The 18,093-nt window shown below is 42.2% G+C and overlaps 1 protein-coding gene across 5 annotated transcripts in view; it reads right to left on the bottom strand.

Moving 5' to 3' along the window:
• The window catches only part of MYLK (myosin light chain kinase), a 220,038-nt gene extending 203,554 nt beyond the window's left edge, over window positions 1–16,484 (bottom strand). For all 5 annotated transcript variants that reach the window (XM_063342295.1, XM_063342297.1, XM_063342296.1 and 2 more), the window contains exon 1: window positions 16,275–16,484. In XM_063342295.1, the coding sequence (XP_063198365.1) occupies window positions 16,275–16,437 (163 nt within the window). In that variant the 5' untranslated portion in view covers window positions 16,438–16,484. The remainder of the gene's footprint in view (window positions 1–16,274) is intronic.
• Window positions 16,485–18,093: the final 1,609 nt, after the last annotated feature.

Raw genomic sequence — 18,093 nt, 5'->3', positions numbered from 1 at the left:
ACTGAATCCGGCTCGTTTCCCTTCAGAGAAATTATGCATTTTGCTAGGAGCAAAAGAACTCAGATCCAAAGGAGGAACTGCACTGGGACACTCCCAGTCTCCCAGCTGATTCTTCTGCCCCAAAAGTCTTCACTTTATACCTTGGTTATGGAAGAAATCCCCTTGTACGGAAAAGGAGATTAGATGTTAATCTTTGCCTTAACAATAAAAATAAGAAGCCACTTCACAAACCATTTCAGTCTCATGGGTTAAATGGAACCAGCTGTACATGCAGCCATCGTGCAAACAAAACTGTGCCACTAAAAAGAAGCCATTTCTTGGCAGCACAGAAAAGTGGATAGGACGCTACGCTGTTGTCACAAAGGGACAGGGAGGTAGGTTAGAAGGGACCGTTCAGTAATTCAGTTTAACCCTTTCACACCTATATTGAGACCGATCAGCACTACCTGGGTGAAGCACAAAATACAGGAAGACAATTCCTAAACAGTGACATCTCAAAAATTTGGAACAGCTGCTGCCTGCTGCATTGACTGAACTCAAGTCTCTGAATTAAGTCCTGTGAAAACCAGTATCTGCCCCAAGTAAGGTGTCTCGGATTATCCCGGAGATTCCACATGCACAGGACACATACAGCTTCAAAAGACAGCTCCCTAATGACTGAAGGAGAAGCAGGTATTACAGGGCTTTTAAGTCTCTGCAAACAATATAGATATCATATCCTTTTAGTGTATTACTCTATAGACTCCAGTAAATCTACAGAATTCAGTTTACCACAAGGCTACTGTTTTTCAGAGCGACTGACCCAATGACTGGTATTTATTTGCTGAGACAAGCTCCATAAAAAAAAAGAATAAAAGAAAAAATCCACATTATTCCCCCTCATCACCACAAAGATGACATCTTGCTGCCAATCTGCCTGCCAGGAAACCATCTGGAAGCAATATCAATACCACAATCTATAGGCATCCCTCCAATGCATTAATCAGGTCATCAGAGTTCAATAACTGACAGCATCTTTAAGAACTGGAAAGGATAAAGCTGTGGTAATAACGCACAGTCAAGATCAATCCCCAGGGCCTAGTTAGTTCTTCCTCTCCTTTGTTTTTTCCTTTTTTCTTTAAAAAAATACAGCATTAGCATTTTTCCCCCAGTGTTTGGGTTTAAATTTACCATTTCAGAGAACTTCTTAGTGCAAGCAAGGCCTCTCAGTTTGACGCATACACATGTAATGGAAAATGCCTACCGCCTCACTGAAGCAAATGCAAGTCCTCTCACAGATTAGCCAGGAAGAGTCACAGACTTCTGCCTTGACAGCAGAGTTATCCACATAAACCCTTAAAAGGGCATTGAAAAAGTCTGGAGAGAATTATATGGGGCATGACAATGATTTGGAGAATGGGAAAAAATATATTAAAAATATAAACATATATGTATATGTTTATTGTAGCGAAAAAATGTACAAAGTTCAGTTTAAGATGGTTACAAGTTTTCTTATCACACAGAGCAGTACTTTCAGAGGGAGACTAGCAGTACCAGATGCTAAACTTATCTACGAGCAAGACATACCAAAACCCAGAGGCTTGAAACTGAAGTTGCAGAAATCTAAATTCGAGAGCGTCTTTCTTCTAAAGCATGAGAAGAGGTAACAAATCAGAAAAAAGCATTGCATGTGATTTTGGTCTCCTGTCTTTCTCAAATGAAAAAACAGGGTGGTTGTTTTTTTCCTAGGAGATATGTTTTAGTAACAGAAGTTATTGAGTATGTTGTAAGACCAATGAAAAGACACATACTTCAGAAAAGCAGGGAGTAAAAGCAGAAGCATAGCAAATGCCCCTAAAGAAACAAACAAATTGCAACTATTCAGTTGTATCAGTTCAGTACAACTCTCCATAAAAAAATAATTATATATATATATACACACACACCACTGGAAGTAAGCAGTTGTTCATTATCTTGGACAAGACTCTATGGGGGCAGTGACAAGGTCTTCCTTAGTGTTTACAGAGCAGCTAGTATAACACAACTCAAAGTTAATTGTTGTACTATGTAACTCCATAATACAAAAGGGAGCAGTCAGCTCTTGTTCTGAATTTAAGTTGACCGGAACTGCTCAAAATAATAGATAGCATCAAGCCCTGACACTGAACCTAAACTTAGGTTTTATTGTCACAAGTTGAGATTCAGTATTTGTCAAACAGTTCAAAGCTTTTTATCTTTCTAGTAAGCTCATTCTTTCAGTTTCCAGAAGTCTTTCTGTCTTTGCAGAGCAGTTTTCCTATAAAGCATGTTCAGGTTCTCTCATTTGAAGATGGAAAAGACAGAATAACTTTGTCATCTGCAAGGGGCAAGGTACAGGGAGTCCATGTAATAAGTTTAAAGGGTGTTTTCAAATCTTATTTATTTATTTTTTTCAGGCTACAAGCTTCCAAAGGTATCTAGTAATAGCTTCATGTCCAGTTTATCAGTATCTAAAAATCTTCTTGGTCTGCAGATGGGGTGGAATAGCTATGGATAGTAAGTCAGAGTTAACCTCTGAAAAGTGTTTTTACATGGATTCTTTCATTGTGGAAGAAATTACTATTTTGGCTCACCACTAAATTAATTACATGTTTTTGAGATAATTAATCCAGCTGAGCCAACAGAACTAGTATTAATGGAAGTACAGGGCAGAAATGTTACATTAGCAACTCACAGAGGATTGGGCTAAAAAATTCACCCCAAAATAATTCTCCAATAAGCTCCAGAAATTCTGCATATAAAGCATGCAGTTTAAAGGTAAGAACTTAGATATATGATAATACCTAAACATTCCTATGGGTACACTTGCATTTATAAGTGACTTTTCTGTTTGTTTTTTTTTACAGTACAATCTAGACTAAATCTACATTATAGGTAATGCAAGAGTATTCACTCACAAGTTTTATTCAGTGAACTCCTACAGTGATTTTAGTTAGAATTAGACAACTTTGCATTCAGACATGGAATCAGAAGATTCGCCTTGCTTACCTTTTTTCAGGCGTTACAGAACTCCTTTCCCTCCAATACTTCTTTGTAAAGTGTTTGAAACCTAGTGATGAAAGTGGTAAAACTACATATTTGACCATACCATTTGAAAAACATTCTAGCAGAAATCCTGCAAATAATTCACATTAATTAATGTATTTTACAGTTAGAAAAACAGAAATTAATATGCTGCTGAAATTATCAATACCTAAATATCAGACAAGTGAAGTCTGGCTGGAGTAGCTACATAAACCTACCAGTCTAACTGTAAAGTAGAAAATGATATCTAGATAACAACCAAAATCCTTCTGAAGCCTGGCACTGAGAACAATTCCACAGCTAAATACCACAGAAGCCAGTGATCACAAAAGATCCTGACAGTCACTGAAGTTTCGTTTGATAAGAAATCGCCCAAGAGAATGGAGTAATTGGATACAGGACAGTAAGAAGTCTTCTGAGTCATGAAGTCCAGTTCTTCTTTATGACATGCAACTGTTTCACTTAACATCATTTCCCTTGGATGTATTACAATGAAGTGATGAGCTACAGGTTTTCATCACAGATGGCATTCCAGTCAGCTTTGATGAAGAAATTGCTCTGGACAGTTTAACTTTTTTTTTTTTGCGGTAACTTTTAAAGCATACAACTCTACTTTGTTATTTAGCTCCTCATATGATGGGGAACTCCTGCAACTCATCAGCAAAGTCATCACACAGAGACAGCGTGTACATTTCCAATAGCTTTCTGCTCCAGACATGTAGTAGGCTTGAATCCAAGACCTTCAACAACAAAACACAGACACATAGCTAGATTTGAAGCGAGATTGGTCCAGCACTCGCAGGTTAAGTAAAAGCTCAAACTGACAAGCTCTGCAAATGTAGGTGTTTCTATCTACAGAATGCAAGGTAACTGTTGTAGCAGGGGACTGAATATGGCTCAGAAAAAAACCTAAACACTCCAGTCCTGTGCCCCTAGTAAAAAGAATATATGTGACTTTAATGATACAGTGCAAAGAGAACAAAGTACTAGGTTTATTCAGCTATCTAGGTGTTATTGGTTAATATTAGCTTCAACTAGCTAAGCAATTTTAATCAACAATAACTTCTTTACATATCTTGTTTCAATGCTGGATTGCATCTGTAAAAGCCCTTCAAAGTGCATCTGTAGAGAATAATCTTCTGTACTGCTCCTTCAAATGCATGCGCATGCTTTATGGAAGAAGGACAATCTTCCAGCAACGGCACAGAAATTAATGTAAACACACTTCAGCTCTTGTAAACATGTCCACAGACACCTCTCATATAACCACAGAGTATTCTCCTTCAGGTTTTTTTTCCATGTCTGAAAAACTGGAAAAGCAAGGCTATCTTCTTTCTGGGTGTTTTAAGTGTGGGGATTTTGAATTTTATGAAATTCTGGGCTAGAATATGTATAAGTGCAAAGTTTTAATCATCACTGGACATACTGTGTGTATGCAAAACATAATATATGTAGCTCCATTAGCACCCAGAACAGCTTCATGCCCAGCTTGTGCCTCTCAATTTTAATAGATGGCTTCCACAGAGTATTGCAATACTAATAGCTGCCATATATCAACACACGAGGACATTCAGAAATACTCAGTATTTTCCCACATGGAAAAGAAAGGGAAACTATAGTATAAGTCATTATTCTAGATCCATATACAGTTCTCCATTGGAAAAGAGACTTCTAAGTATAGGGTACAATCCAAAACAGAGAAAGCTATTATGGCCACCTGTTAGGTAACACAAAGAATGGCACTGATATTAAGGATCACCAAACAAAACCAGTGTACAGATACTCAGTTTTAAGAAAGGGAACTATATAAGAATGTGTCAAGAAAGACGAGATTAAAAAGGAGCAGGTCAAAAAGCAAGAAGCCTCAGGGAGAGTTAGGAGACTATTGCAGGGCATAGGTCAGCTCTTACAAAATGGATTACTTAAGTAAAGACAGGGAAGGTCATAAAACATAGCAAGTCAAATGTAAGCAGGAAATTAAGAAGGCTAAAAAAAAAATCCAAAAAACGCCTGCAAATGAAGATCATGGTGCCAGTAAACAGCTCTTTAAATACATCAACAACAGGAAGCCAGCCAGGAAAGCTGTTGAGCGGCTGGATGTCAAAGGTGTATAAGGGGCAGTCGTGGATGTAGCGGAGCAGCTCAGGGAATTCTTTACATCACCCTTTACTGCTGTAACCTTTGGGGAGATTTCCATACCCATTGCACTCTGTTGCAAATCTGGCAGAGGAGGCACATCAATCTGAAGTAAATTCAGGAAATACTAGACCAAACAAGGAAGTTAGATATTAATAAATCAGTGGGACAGAACAATGTTCACACAAGTTCTGAAAAAACTCAAATGTGAATTTGAAGAACCACTAGCCAAGGTGTGTAAACCAGCATTATAGAGAGCCTCTGTACTGGAGGACTCAGAGGTCCTGCATGCGTAACTCCCAGCTACAGGAAGGGCTGTGTAGGGCAACCTGGGATCCACACTCTGACAAGTCTGACTTAATTCACAGTAAGAGTGTGCACATTAGAAAGAATAAGAAAGCAAATGATAGACTTAACAGAAACTTTTTAAGATAGAGATGAATCAGTAGTGCAATCCCTAGGATCAGGGCTGGGACTGGCATTACTCAGCATGTTCATTAGTGACAGAACTAACTGCTTGGGAAAAAAAATTGGCAGGTAGGCTTTAGTGTAGATAAATTTGAAGTAATTCACCTAGGCAATACCACCTCTAACTGTTCCTACTCAGAAACTGGAACCATCCTTGACAGTTCTCTAAAGTCATTGGCTCAGTTTTCAGCAGCAGTCAAAAAAAAGACATCAAAACACAGGGCAACATCAGAAAAAGAGCAAGAGAGGACATTTCCGCCACTTCATGCAGCCTGATTGCTCCTACGCCTTAAGTATTGTGATCTGCTCTCCGCATACCAAGAAGGACATAGAAGGGTGCAGCAAAGGGGCAACTAAATGGAAATGGAGCAGGTACTTTACATGAAGAGACTGAAAAGGCCGGGAGTCCCCAGCTTAGAGAGAAAGTGGCTGAGGGTAGACATGACCAGGTGTAACAAAAACCCCATGAGCTGTTGAATGCAGAACTGTTATTTGCCGAATCCTACAACATGAGAACAAGGTGATACTCACTGAAACTAGCAATAAACCCATTTGAATAAAAATACTTGTTTACCCAGCAGGTTACAAGCTTCTGTCATGTGAGGCCGTGAAGGCAAAGGATGTCCATGGGTTGAAAAAGGGATTAAACAAACTCTTGGACAATAGGTCCATAAATGGACACTTAAAGGCCTAAACAGGTATGATACTTTCCACGCAAGAGCTGTGGAAACTGGAGAGAAGCGGATCTCAAAAAACAGCTGTTGAAGAAGCTTCTCTTAATTTGTTGGACATGATGCTGGGCTAACTGGAACGCTGAGGTAGTTTTGATTTTATTAATTTTTTTAGGTAGACTCATCATTCTCACAAATCACACCACCTCCTGAGGATAAGCAATGACCAAGACTCATCAGGGCTCCTGCCACTGTGACAACCAGACTCGAACTCATCACATGGTTTAATATAGGAATATTGTTTTAGAGATCTGCTTTCTGCCAACACGCTGACCACCATCTCTTAGTATCTAATGATAATTATCCATAAACAATGCAATGAAATAAAACATATACATGGCTGGTATTCTTCTTCCCGTGCAGCTTGTGGATTAATTTTGTTATTTTATCTGTACTCTAACCCCAGCAAAGGGGCAAGCCGATGGAAAGCAAGCCTATTCATTACCTCTCATGGCAGGGGTGGGAGTGGGACAGGGACAGACATAAACAGCAAAGAACAGGAAATAAAACAATTCAGACCACTTACAGGTGCCAGAGCTTTTCTTTTAAACACCCTTCGCCCTGAAAGCCCCTTTTACATCTGTACATACAGTACAGACATCCATAAGTAATTATTTTACCAACCCAGGTAAACCAAGATTTTAATTTAATTTTTAATTAATCACAAAGTTTCATTTTAGAGGGATTTTTTTAAACAAACACTGTCTTTGAAGACAGTAAGTTATTTATATGTCAAAAAAATTTAATCAGGAAAGCTGTATTTCCTGTCTTCCAAGTGAAATGTAAGCTTGGACAGAAGAAAAAAAACCTCACAAGAAGTACAATTACAGCAAGTTTGTCTTCAAAACAATAAATCCTTTGGTTTGAGGTTCACTTTAGTTCATTATCTTGTAGCTCTTAGTGTTTTAAAAGAAAATATTTTTGTTTGGTTCTTGGGGAAAAAATTTCTATGCTACATTGACCAAAAATTAACAAGGTTTGACAAAGTTAACTCTTACACCTGCTCCTGACAGTCCGTCTCAAAACCTTATGTTTGTAATAAAACCAGCTAAAAAGAAACTAGCATTGGAAAGCTATATAGTGAATTCCCTTCACCACAGAACACATAGCAGGCATGAACAGACATGAAACACCATGTGTTTTTCTCCTCCGTAATTTGGTGAGAAGTAGGCTATGTTACCACAGTTCCCTACACCACTATCAATAACCATACATTGCTAATGTAAAATACAGGGTACCTGTCTCACACACAGGATCCTGCACAGTGCTCATGCACTTAAGAACAATCACAACAAGTTCAAAGCAGGTTACCTTAGCTGTCAAGCAAAGTACAATATAATAAAAATGCCTGAACAATACAACATCAACTACTGAAACATATTTACACATTTATGTTTACTTTTATCATCTCAGCCAAAGCAAAAAGGATAAAGTGGTAAAAAGTTTGCAGTTAGACAATACTACATGAAGTCTAAGGTCACGAACATGCATGTGGAAAAAGGAGTAGGGTCAACACTGGAAAACAATTTGAATAACTCTGACTATCTGTCCTTGCTGTTGGGATGCCACACAAGTCATTAACTTTTGCAAACTCATTTTCTGGATATCACAGTGGTCCAGTCAGCACGAGCCCCCACTTCAGGCTAACCAGGACTACCGATTTGGTCTCCATACTTCAACAACCACAGCTACAGCTTGGAAATATCTTGGAGAAGGAACATAACTTTGAGTTTAATATCAGATAAGAGCTAAATAGATTGAATGAGAACTAAGTATTTTATTAGTCATCTGAGATGAACTACATAGTGGCACAATTTCAGGTAAAATGAAGGAGCAACACTTATGCTGACTAAGTTTAGAAGCATTTTTAGAAAACCCCTCTGAATCAGCCTTGTAAGCAGCCACACTGAATTTTACTCTGCATGACATGTGCTTAATTGATCAGTAAGTAGCCCAGTACCTACGTTCAGGTTGACTTAAGCATGTAATTTGAGCAAAATTCCCCATCAGTTGCGATAAAGCTTTGGTTCCACAGGTCAGGGCTGAGGCTAAATGAAACAAGTGCTTTTGAGCCTGCCTGGTCGGCACTCAGGCCAGCCATGTCTGCAGGAGGCAGCACAGCTCCTGCCTCCTCACCTGCCCCTCAGCATGAAGAGATTCCCTCATGGATACTCACCGCCACGCCACAGCCACACCTTTATCCACATCTCTCACAGAATGACACTAAATGAGACGAGTGACAGGCTGCAGAGCGGGGCAGCCTGTCAGGAGGCTGAGAGCCACCCTGAGCCGGTCCTGGCCGGTTCCCACCAGCTTTGGCTCTGAGGGGGCCCCAGCGAGGAAAACCAGCAAGTACAAGAGCCCGGCCATCACCCCAAAACATCCCTCAGCCAGAGAAGGGCCTGGATACAAGGTGTCAGCAACAGAAAATGGCGGCTCCTGAGGGCTGGAGACACTCTGTGGGGTCCTCCATGGCCAAGGGAACAGGGACACCCCTGAGGGGCAGCCGGCCTCGGCCCTGCTGCAGTTCTGCAGCCTGCAGCAAGTGCACAGCAAGCAGAGACCACGAGGGAAAGGACTGAATAAGTATTCATGTAAGCAACTTCATAATTGTTTGTGGTGGTCTTGCTCCTCAGTATCTGAATCAGTGATCAGAAGATTGTATTGATTGCCAAGAAAATAATAAACAAACATTAATTCTCTGACTTAAGCCTGTTTTGCCAGCAACACAGAGGTAGCTTGCCACAAACTCTCCTGCAAGAGTACTACGTGCTGTTAAAGCACATCCCTGAGCAGGGCTGAAGGAAGCACAGAATGCAAACTCTGCAACTCCCCTGGGAACGCTGAAGTTCAGACTTCAAAAACCTCTTCCATTCAAATGTGTTCACTCACAAGCACAGACATTTTCATGGCAACATGAAAAACTGCTGTATTGTGGAGGAAGAGGAAAATGAGTAGGAAGAAGAATGGGAAATGAAGAAAGTGAAACAAACCTTTCACCACTCCCCTGTCCGTGAGAAAGATGCACCCAGACATGCACAGACACACAAGCCAGGATCTCTTCCTAAAAAAACTGCACGATACATGCTCAGATATTTCCTTGCCTCTTACTGATACAAGTTCAGTCAGCACTAAATACCTCCAGCGGGTTTCAAATTACAGCCGGGGGAAGTAGTACCATAAAATTCCTCACGGCCACCCAAACCATTACTCTTCTATTTTCTTCCATGTGGGGTCATCACACCCCCTCTGGAAAGCTTAGAGGTACGATACCACTGCAGGCATCTTCAGAGAGAGCCTGACAATGGTGTATTATGAGGCTTGTTGTAACATCCTTTCAATATTCTTAAGGTCCAGTGATTTAGAGAAGAGGGTCTTTTGTGTCTCCTGTCAGTTCCAGGAAGCTCCTGTCACTGGCATGGAGACTGCATATGGAAAAGAGCTGCTAAATAGACCAGTTAAAAGAATATGGGCCCAGTTTCGCTCCCACATTACTGAAAACCATGAATGCTGCATCTCTGTTGAGGTCAGAGGAATTGCACTGCTCTAATGTTGTGGGTGAGACACCCCTAGACCAGCTGTTAAATTTCAAAGCCGGGGCTCCCTCTGTGATGGTCTCACAGGCTCTGCCTGAGAGACACCCCCTGAGGCCACCACAGCCAGAATGTCAGCGCTTAAACAGCAACAGCATGTGTACAGGCAGATCCCACCGATCTAACCCACGACAGCACTGGAGTAAATGTACGCTGCACAAAACAGAAAAGATTTCTCACCTCCAAAACTAGGCTGGACTTGAACTAGTGATGTAAAGAGCTAGTAACGCTTTCAGACACGAAGCACTGACGTAATGCCTTCCTCTTCTTCCACCAAAGGGAAGGGAAGCTTATGATCATAGAAGATCTAAGGTAAATAACCTGAGTAAAGCAGTCCGTTTTTAACAAATTTTTCTTTCCTGTGTTTTTTAAACACAGTCTGCTTATTGCTTCTGTTTTTTATCTTTCCTTTTGATATATTCAATAGCGTAAGACCATACAGACAGTGGTTCCCTGACCTAGACTTTGTGAGTGCTTCTGACAGAACACGCCCTCACAGTTTTTCTTGGCCTAGTCAGACTGTTAATCCTTCTTCAGGAGACAGGAGTGATTTTTTATTTTTTTAAGTTACACTGATTCCAAATACATGACATAAGAGATGTGAATAAAAACGGCTTAGCTTCAATATTTAACAAGCTGCTTGCTTCATTATAAGGAATTAATGGAATGATGTATTTATTCTGTTAAGAGACAAGGAACTTCATGAGACTTAGCACTGCAGAAAATAGAATTACACAGCTATGTACATTTTATAATGGGGTATTAAAGCAGGCATCCTTGTTATTATTTGCAGTGCACGTTTACAAATTAAATGGAATTGTGACTGTCACTTAGTAGATATGGAAAAATCTCACAACCCTGCCTCACCTATCAGGTATTGTTTTGCACCATGAGTATTCACCAGTTTATAGCATTTAAGAAAACAGCATCACCTTGAAATCAAATGCAACAATGTCCTGATCCTTTGACTCCTTTGACTCATACTGCCTGCAAAACACAACTCCGATAGGCCTTAGAAGCAAACAGGAAACTTGCAATACTTCCAGGCAGATAAGAACAGCTAACTCACAAAACAGGGATCTTTTCATTATTTGGAACATCTCAGAGAGTGTGTATGCCAGACCAAATACCACTGTGTCTCTCTTCATCCACTCAAATCCCGATCCTCTTTGTAAAACTACTTTCAACTCAGTCCTTGGTCTCCCCGTTACCCACTCATCCCTTAATATGTTGCTGAGGTTAACAATCAGGATATTGATTTTTGCTGCTTAGCAGCGTTTCCCACTGAAAGCTGGATTACACTGGTTTAGACAGTATATAAAAGGTTCTGGGATGAAACTACAGGCTTGGTGGTCAGATTATCCTTCACTACACAGTCCCAGTATCATTTTGGGTACATTTTTCTGTTCAGATATCACCCTGTCACTCTGCAAATACCCCAGATCACGAGGCAGCTGAAGAATAACAGAAGCAGCAGTAAAAAGACAACTCAGAGCAACGGATTTAACCTGCTGTGCAACAATTAGAAATAAACTGCAGTAGGTGCGTAAAACAGCACAGGCCATCACTCACGTTCCTCAGGCAGGAGGTCTGCAGCTTCAGACCACCTGTGGGCTCTCAGCAATTTATCACAATTCACAAGAAAAAACAGCAAGTGATGCACATGACTAGCAACTAGAGCATCTCTTCCTTCTCCCACAGGTTATATCATCTGCTTTCAAACAGAATGTATGGTCTGTTTTAGTACTTTCTTGATGAAGAAAATAACTGAAAACATCCCTTGGTGACAATTCTGTATCCTATAGCACATCAGCTGCATCACAAGTCCTAAAAATACCTTCGGCACAGAATCCTGTGCACACAAAACTGCACTTCAGTCTGAATAATTAATATGCCATCAACTGGCCATGTTTTTGGCAAGTTTAATCCAATTACAGCAGAGGTGATGAGGTCAAACTGACTCTTACCAAAGAATCACCAACAAGACTATCCTCAAAACATAAGACACTGCAGCTCGCTGGACTTATATAGAGAGCTGACACACTGTAGTGAAGTTTAGCAGTGCTCAGACTTGTTATAACAAAGGTAAGTGCTAAGAAACTGCTTTGTGCCAGCAAGCAGAAGAGGAAAGGGATTCAGCAAGAACACACTTTGTAAAGCACGCTGTAATCCTAAGTACTTAATTGCCTTTGGCAAGAGCTGCATCCCCTTGCTCTCTCAGAAGTCGTTTTATCTGCAACTTGATGCTCACAGCTACAGCAATGAATGGAGTGGGGGAGGAGAAGAAACTGGGGGAACCAGTGAAAGAACTACAGCTACCAGTCTGTCTTTGCTGAACTACCAAAACAAAATGCATAAAATACCGGCATGCACAAGGCCTGATCTGCACATCTGATGACTCTGGAGAGCTCCCATAGAAGCAAAGGAAGACTGACTCACATCCAGGCTTTTATCACCTGCAGAGGCAGTGAAATTTGTTGTTACACACCTGTATTTATACTTTAGTATTTATGTAGGAGTGGCCTCACTTCCAGACATTCTGAGTGAACCCGTATAGGTTAGTGTAAATGTGAAGGTATAGCCAGAGTTTTGTTTCTTTTCCCTGTCTCTGCTTACAATGCAACATTCACAAATATTTTACAATATGTTAACTCCAACTCATTGTTCCCACATAAATGGAAGACTCAAAGGTAAATAATGCGCCAAGCCTCTTTAATTAAATAAGGAGTTTGGGGGAGTAGTTTCTGCAGACCCTTTTAAATCTTAAAGCCTGCCAACTGGATGAACAAAAGGTAGATTAGGCTCACATGATAAATCCCAGTAAACCTGAAAAGCCTTTGTTAATAAGTCACTAAGGGAATTTTTTTTTTCCCCCTAGAATTTCTGCTCACCAGAAGTGAGAGTTAAGATTATTCAAGCGGGTTTGGTTTCCAGCAGCATTAAATGGGTATATGCCTCATGGAGCTCTAATCTCCTCATTTCTATAGAGCTCAATTCTCCTTTCATTCCTACTAAAGGAGAACCAGTTATTTCTAGCTTTTATATAGGGACCAGCTGCTGAAACTTCAGAGGCAAAAAAAAGTTTATGAAATTAGTCAAGATTCCCAGGAAAATTAGACTGGAATTCTATGTCAGCTTTAATGGCAACAGCAACGACAGAGGTACAAGTGTATTTTCATTTCATTTTGGTATTTCTTTCATGTAGCAGGTTACAAATGATCCTTTTAAGTTTCCATTCATAAGTTAGTATTCAGTAGCTTGTTCACGGAGCCAAATGACATGTTAGTCTGGCAATTAGTATACTCTTCTGTTTGTAGTGAGGCTTAATCAAGACATTATTAGAGACAGACCTTGCTGTAGCACATTCAACAGACCCTTTACAATTGCTCAGGAAAGACTCAGGTTTTAGTAAAACCCATACTGCAATCACAGACAACATAGGTGACATTTGAAGCTGTGACAAATTAAAAAAAAAAAGTCTGGAGTCCATCCTACCTGGATCCATCTGGCTTCACTAATGAATCCTTTTCAGCACTATAGATTAATCGTATCTTCTCTGCATGCAGTGCTGAAATCCAAACAGCATATGTAATCCTAATGTTCATCGTGGAAGCATTTCCATCAGTGAAGGGGATGAAGGCAGCTGTACAAGGCGTGCTAAGATCCTGTCTGGAACAGTGGATGCCACTGCTGTCACTCAGACTCAGAAAAAGTTTTTAAAAGTCTGCTGCAACAGGTGTAGCAACACGTTTGTAGAGCAATGAGAGAAAGGACATCCTACCTTCCAAAGGGAGATTAAAAATGAATAATTTAGCATCAAATAGAGACGATAGTATTAACCAGGCAAGGAAGAAAAACAAAAAACAAAACAAACCTTTGTTACCTCCTAACTTATACCTGCGGAGTAATGTTTGGAAAAGCTATTGAGTACAGCTCTAAACACAGCAAAAGAAAACAACTGCTGCATGTTTTATTATGAACTTGACAAGTTTATGAAGTAGAGGAGACAAGTCTTTCTGCAAAAACGGGATGGAATAGTCCAGGCTCCCTTCCAGCCCATGCTCAGGCCTGAACCCAAACTACCTAGAAGAGTCCAACAACCACAGACTATGGCTCCCAGTTCTCCAGAGTCTAACCAAAAACTTCAGCCACCTCCCTACATGGCCCTCAAACAGAGCTTCTGAGCACACTTTCCAGATTTAGACATCCATAACTTTCAGGCACAGCATTTGGAGCAGCTCTGAATTCTATTTGCATCTGCATTTTGTTTTAGGAGGGCTCTGAAAGTAATTTGTAGCTGTTGGTTTATAGTGTTTCTAATACAGTCTATTTGGCCTGCGTAAGGATATTGGTATGGATTTTGATTGACTGTAAAAATAGGATCATCGCCCAGAGGAAGTCCTAATGATCTTAAAGGAGGAGTCAGGGAGAACACAAAACAGACCAAGAACTGGTGAAAAATCATGCATCTCTTAACATTAAACTTAAGCCAATGACAATACGTAATCCCTGCTTATTTCAGACTTTATAAATTCCCTTTCAGCATTATAAAAGCAAACCAACAGAACTTCACTGATTTATTCTTTCATCCTCCTTTGCACCATGTAGCAAGGCAACCAAAGCTAGAGAGAGATGCTTGCAACAGCAAAGTATCAGATTTCTAACTTTCTTTGCAGCAGACCTGTTAAGATTTCCCCATACAACCAATAAAAATTGGGTCAGTGATATTAACTAGCATGAGCCTCCCACATTCATATAAAATCCTAGCAGTGATGTGTGTTAAAACAGGCTTTTCCTTCTGCTCATATCTCTGTACAAGCGTTAAGTATCTTCAATATATTGCATGCCAGCATGTGATGTGCTGATTCTCCTTCTACTGGCTGGTCCTCTGGTGGCAAACATTCTCCTACTACCAGAGTCACTCCAGTTACTGCTGGAGTTAAAACACTTGTCCTGTAGGGTTAGAATGCAAAATGCACAGGACAAGAGTAACATAGGTGTATTATGAAAATGTTTATTGTGAGCACTATGTTACACGCTACAGTACATGTAGGGACTAGCTACAGAAGAATAGTATCATTTGAGGAAACAGAAAAAATGGTGGGTACATGCCAGATGAAAATTAACTATTCGTGCCATCTGACAGTCATTAGCAAATATAATTCTGGTTTCAAAACAGAAGGCTCCTAAAATGCAGTCTTAGAGCCTAGTTCCAGGAACATCTCAGCAAATATAAAGTTGCAGAGGAAGACACATACCATATTTGGCAAATAATAATGCAAGTCATTAGGAAAAAAATAAAGACATGTGTGCAGGAAGTAGAGGGAGGGAGACAGTTATTCAGTTTGGGATTTAAGTGTGAGAGGAATTACTCCTTCCCTTACAGCTTCACTGACAGAAATGGTATTTCCAGCACTCCACTAAGAGGTGGCATCATTTTGTAGAGTCAGCGGGGAACACACCCTCTGCATGTCATGCAACTCCATGCTCACCCTCCATAGGGTTCAATGCTTGGAAACCGTCAGAGGCTGGGTGCGTGGAACCAGGTATTTGCATTTACCCTCTCAGATATTCCCTTTGTAGGCAACATAATCTTCAAAATCTTTTGATTCTGCTTCCTGACCCTGGGACAAGTATTTCTATGGGTTCACTCTGCAGAGGACAGAGCTGTGGCTAAAACGTATCTTTCAACTCCAAGGGAAGGGAAGAATTCTCTGTCTTTATGTCCCTAGTCTCCATCCCCTGCTAGTCTGCCATGCCGCTCCCTTCCAGGCTGAGCGCAGGGAGCAGTGCCAGGCCAGAGTCCAGATGTGCACAGACAGGAAAGAGGATTAAATGGCAAAGAATCCCAAAAAGTCTGTTGCTCCATAGCGTGAAGGCAGCACACAGAGAAGTGATTTCACCTCCTCCTCCCCCCCAAGTTAATGATTTTAAGCAGTCATCTCCTTCCCTCATCCTTATGCAGTATGTTTAAGCGGTGTCACCAGGATTTATCCTTCACTGAGACACTGTGTTGTGCAACGCGGTACAAATTATTTTGAGAACAGCAGAAGTTAAAAGAAAAAAAACACGTGCGTTTTGTCTGAAACATAAAAGATGTAGATGTGCAGCAAAGGAACATTCCTACGTGTGCCTCCACACATGCACCCTTACATTTGAAAGGCTCAGAAGTCCAAGGGAGAGCCCAAGAGCCGATCATTGCAGCCTAGCCTGTAAATGCTTGTTCTTAACGAGCCTTTGCTACCTGCCAACAGGGAACAATAAAACTACAGCAAATCACACATAAAAGATGACAAGTACTTACTACCCGGTTTGCTTGCTCTCGGATTGATGCACTCTGGGAGGGGAACCGTAGGTGAGCGCTTCTCCCCACAGGAGCCCAGCTGACGCTCTCGTAGGGGAAGGGACGGGAGCCGGCTTGAGACGCCCGCAGGAAACCCGCGGCTCCGATGCTCCAAGCCCGGCATGTGCCCGCAGCCGGCGCCGCTGGGCTGGTCCGCTGCAGCGCGGCTTCCCCGTCCCTCTGGAGAAGCAGGTTTCCCTCCTCCTTCTCCGCCTACTCCACCCCCCGCCAGCTCCGTCCGGAGGATGCCCCAGTAACCCTCCACCCGTGCCCGCCCCCGGGCTTCCCTCTGCCGGCAGGGAGAGCCCCGCCAGCTCGGGGAGCGCTGCCGGAGCCACCCCGCCACCGAAGCTCCCCCAGCCCCGCACCGGCGCCTCTGACCGTAGCCCACCTGCTGCTCGGCTGGGCCGGGCTGGGCGCCGCTACCCCGCACGCTCCGGGAGCTGGGGAAGCGCGGAGTCCGGAGGGAAGCGGTGCCCGGCGGCGATACTCACTGCGGTCGGCGCGGCTCCCTTTAACTCCTTCCCTGCCCCGCCAGCGCGGGCTGGCGGCCGACTCGGAGCCTTATTAGGCAGCGGCCGCGGGCCTGGGGGGAGCCCCCGGCCCGACACAGCCTGAGGCGGTGGGGGAGCCCAGCCCAGCCCAGCCCAGCCCAGCCCCTGTGGACTAGGGCTCGCAGGGTTGGGGTGGAAGGGTGGAAGGGTGGAAGGGTGGAAGGGTGGAAGGGTGGAAGGGTGGAAGGGTGGAAGGGTGGAAGGGTGGATGGGTAGATAGGTAGGTGGGTAGGTATGGGGGAGTTTATAAAGCTGGATATGTGGGGTGTGTGTGTAGACATGGGTGCTATATGAGAAGAGTTCATAGGGATGTGGTGACTGTGATAAGGGTGTCTACACTACAAGGAGTGTAGGCAGCACACATATGGGGAAGCATAAAGGGATATGTTTATAGTCTTGCATGGGACACATGAAATATGTATAGGTTGTATATATGCTTTCTGAGATGAGTGTATGGCTTACATATAGGGGAAGTGCACAGAGGGTGTGAAGGTCTGTGTGGGACTTGGATAAGATGCCTAAGGGGTGTGTTTACAGGGGTGGGCATATGAGTGTGTATAGAGAGCATAGGTGTCTGTATGGAGCAGCAGCCCTGCCATCCACTACCCTAATCACAGCGATGCAGAGCTGCCCTCTGCCTCCCCCACACCACCCCCAGAGCCTGGCTAGGGCTGGTGCACCGACACATCTGCCTAGGGACATCCAAATCTGGGACAGGGGATTTAGTTTAATAAACCGTTTACAGTTAATTGTGTTAAGTGCTAAAGTAGTGTAGAAGGAAGAGCAAATGAGAGATGGGGACAAACTGAATCCTCTTCAACACTAAGACCTTAGAACGGCTGTGTTATAATGTGGAACTAGAGACCCTGAAGGGGAGGGGCGGGGAAATCCATGAACATGCAAACTTAAAGGCTTTTTACTCTAATACTTTTAAAAGTTTTTATTTCCCCATTTTAAAAAAACCCCAAACAACTGACTTTTTATCTGAAATGGATTTATAGCCAGTTCATAAACACACATGGGGACAGACACACCAAAAGCCCAGTTTCTGTGGATTAAGCCTTTCCTTTCTGTCATCTTGCATTCTTCTGTGCTGCGATCAAATTGCTGCTAGGTATCTTAAAATATGGTCCTGTACTACTACAGAAAAGGGAAGGCACAAGCTGGAGAGAACTTACCTCCTCACCAGGCTCTAAAATACCTCTAGGCATGATGGAGCAAACCAC

This window comes from Chroicocephalus ridibundus, chromosome 7 (assembly GCF_963924245.1).
Source record: "Chroicocephalus ridibundus chromosome 7, bChrRid1.1, whole genome shotgun sequence".
In the NCBI taxonomy this organism is placed as follows: Eukaryota; Metazoa; Chordata; class Aves; order Charadriiformes; family Laridae; genus Chroicocephalus; species Chroicocephalus ridibundus.
Note: the sequence above shows the minus strand (reverse complement) of the source record. Positions and strands in the feature narration are given on the sequence as shown.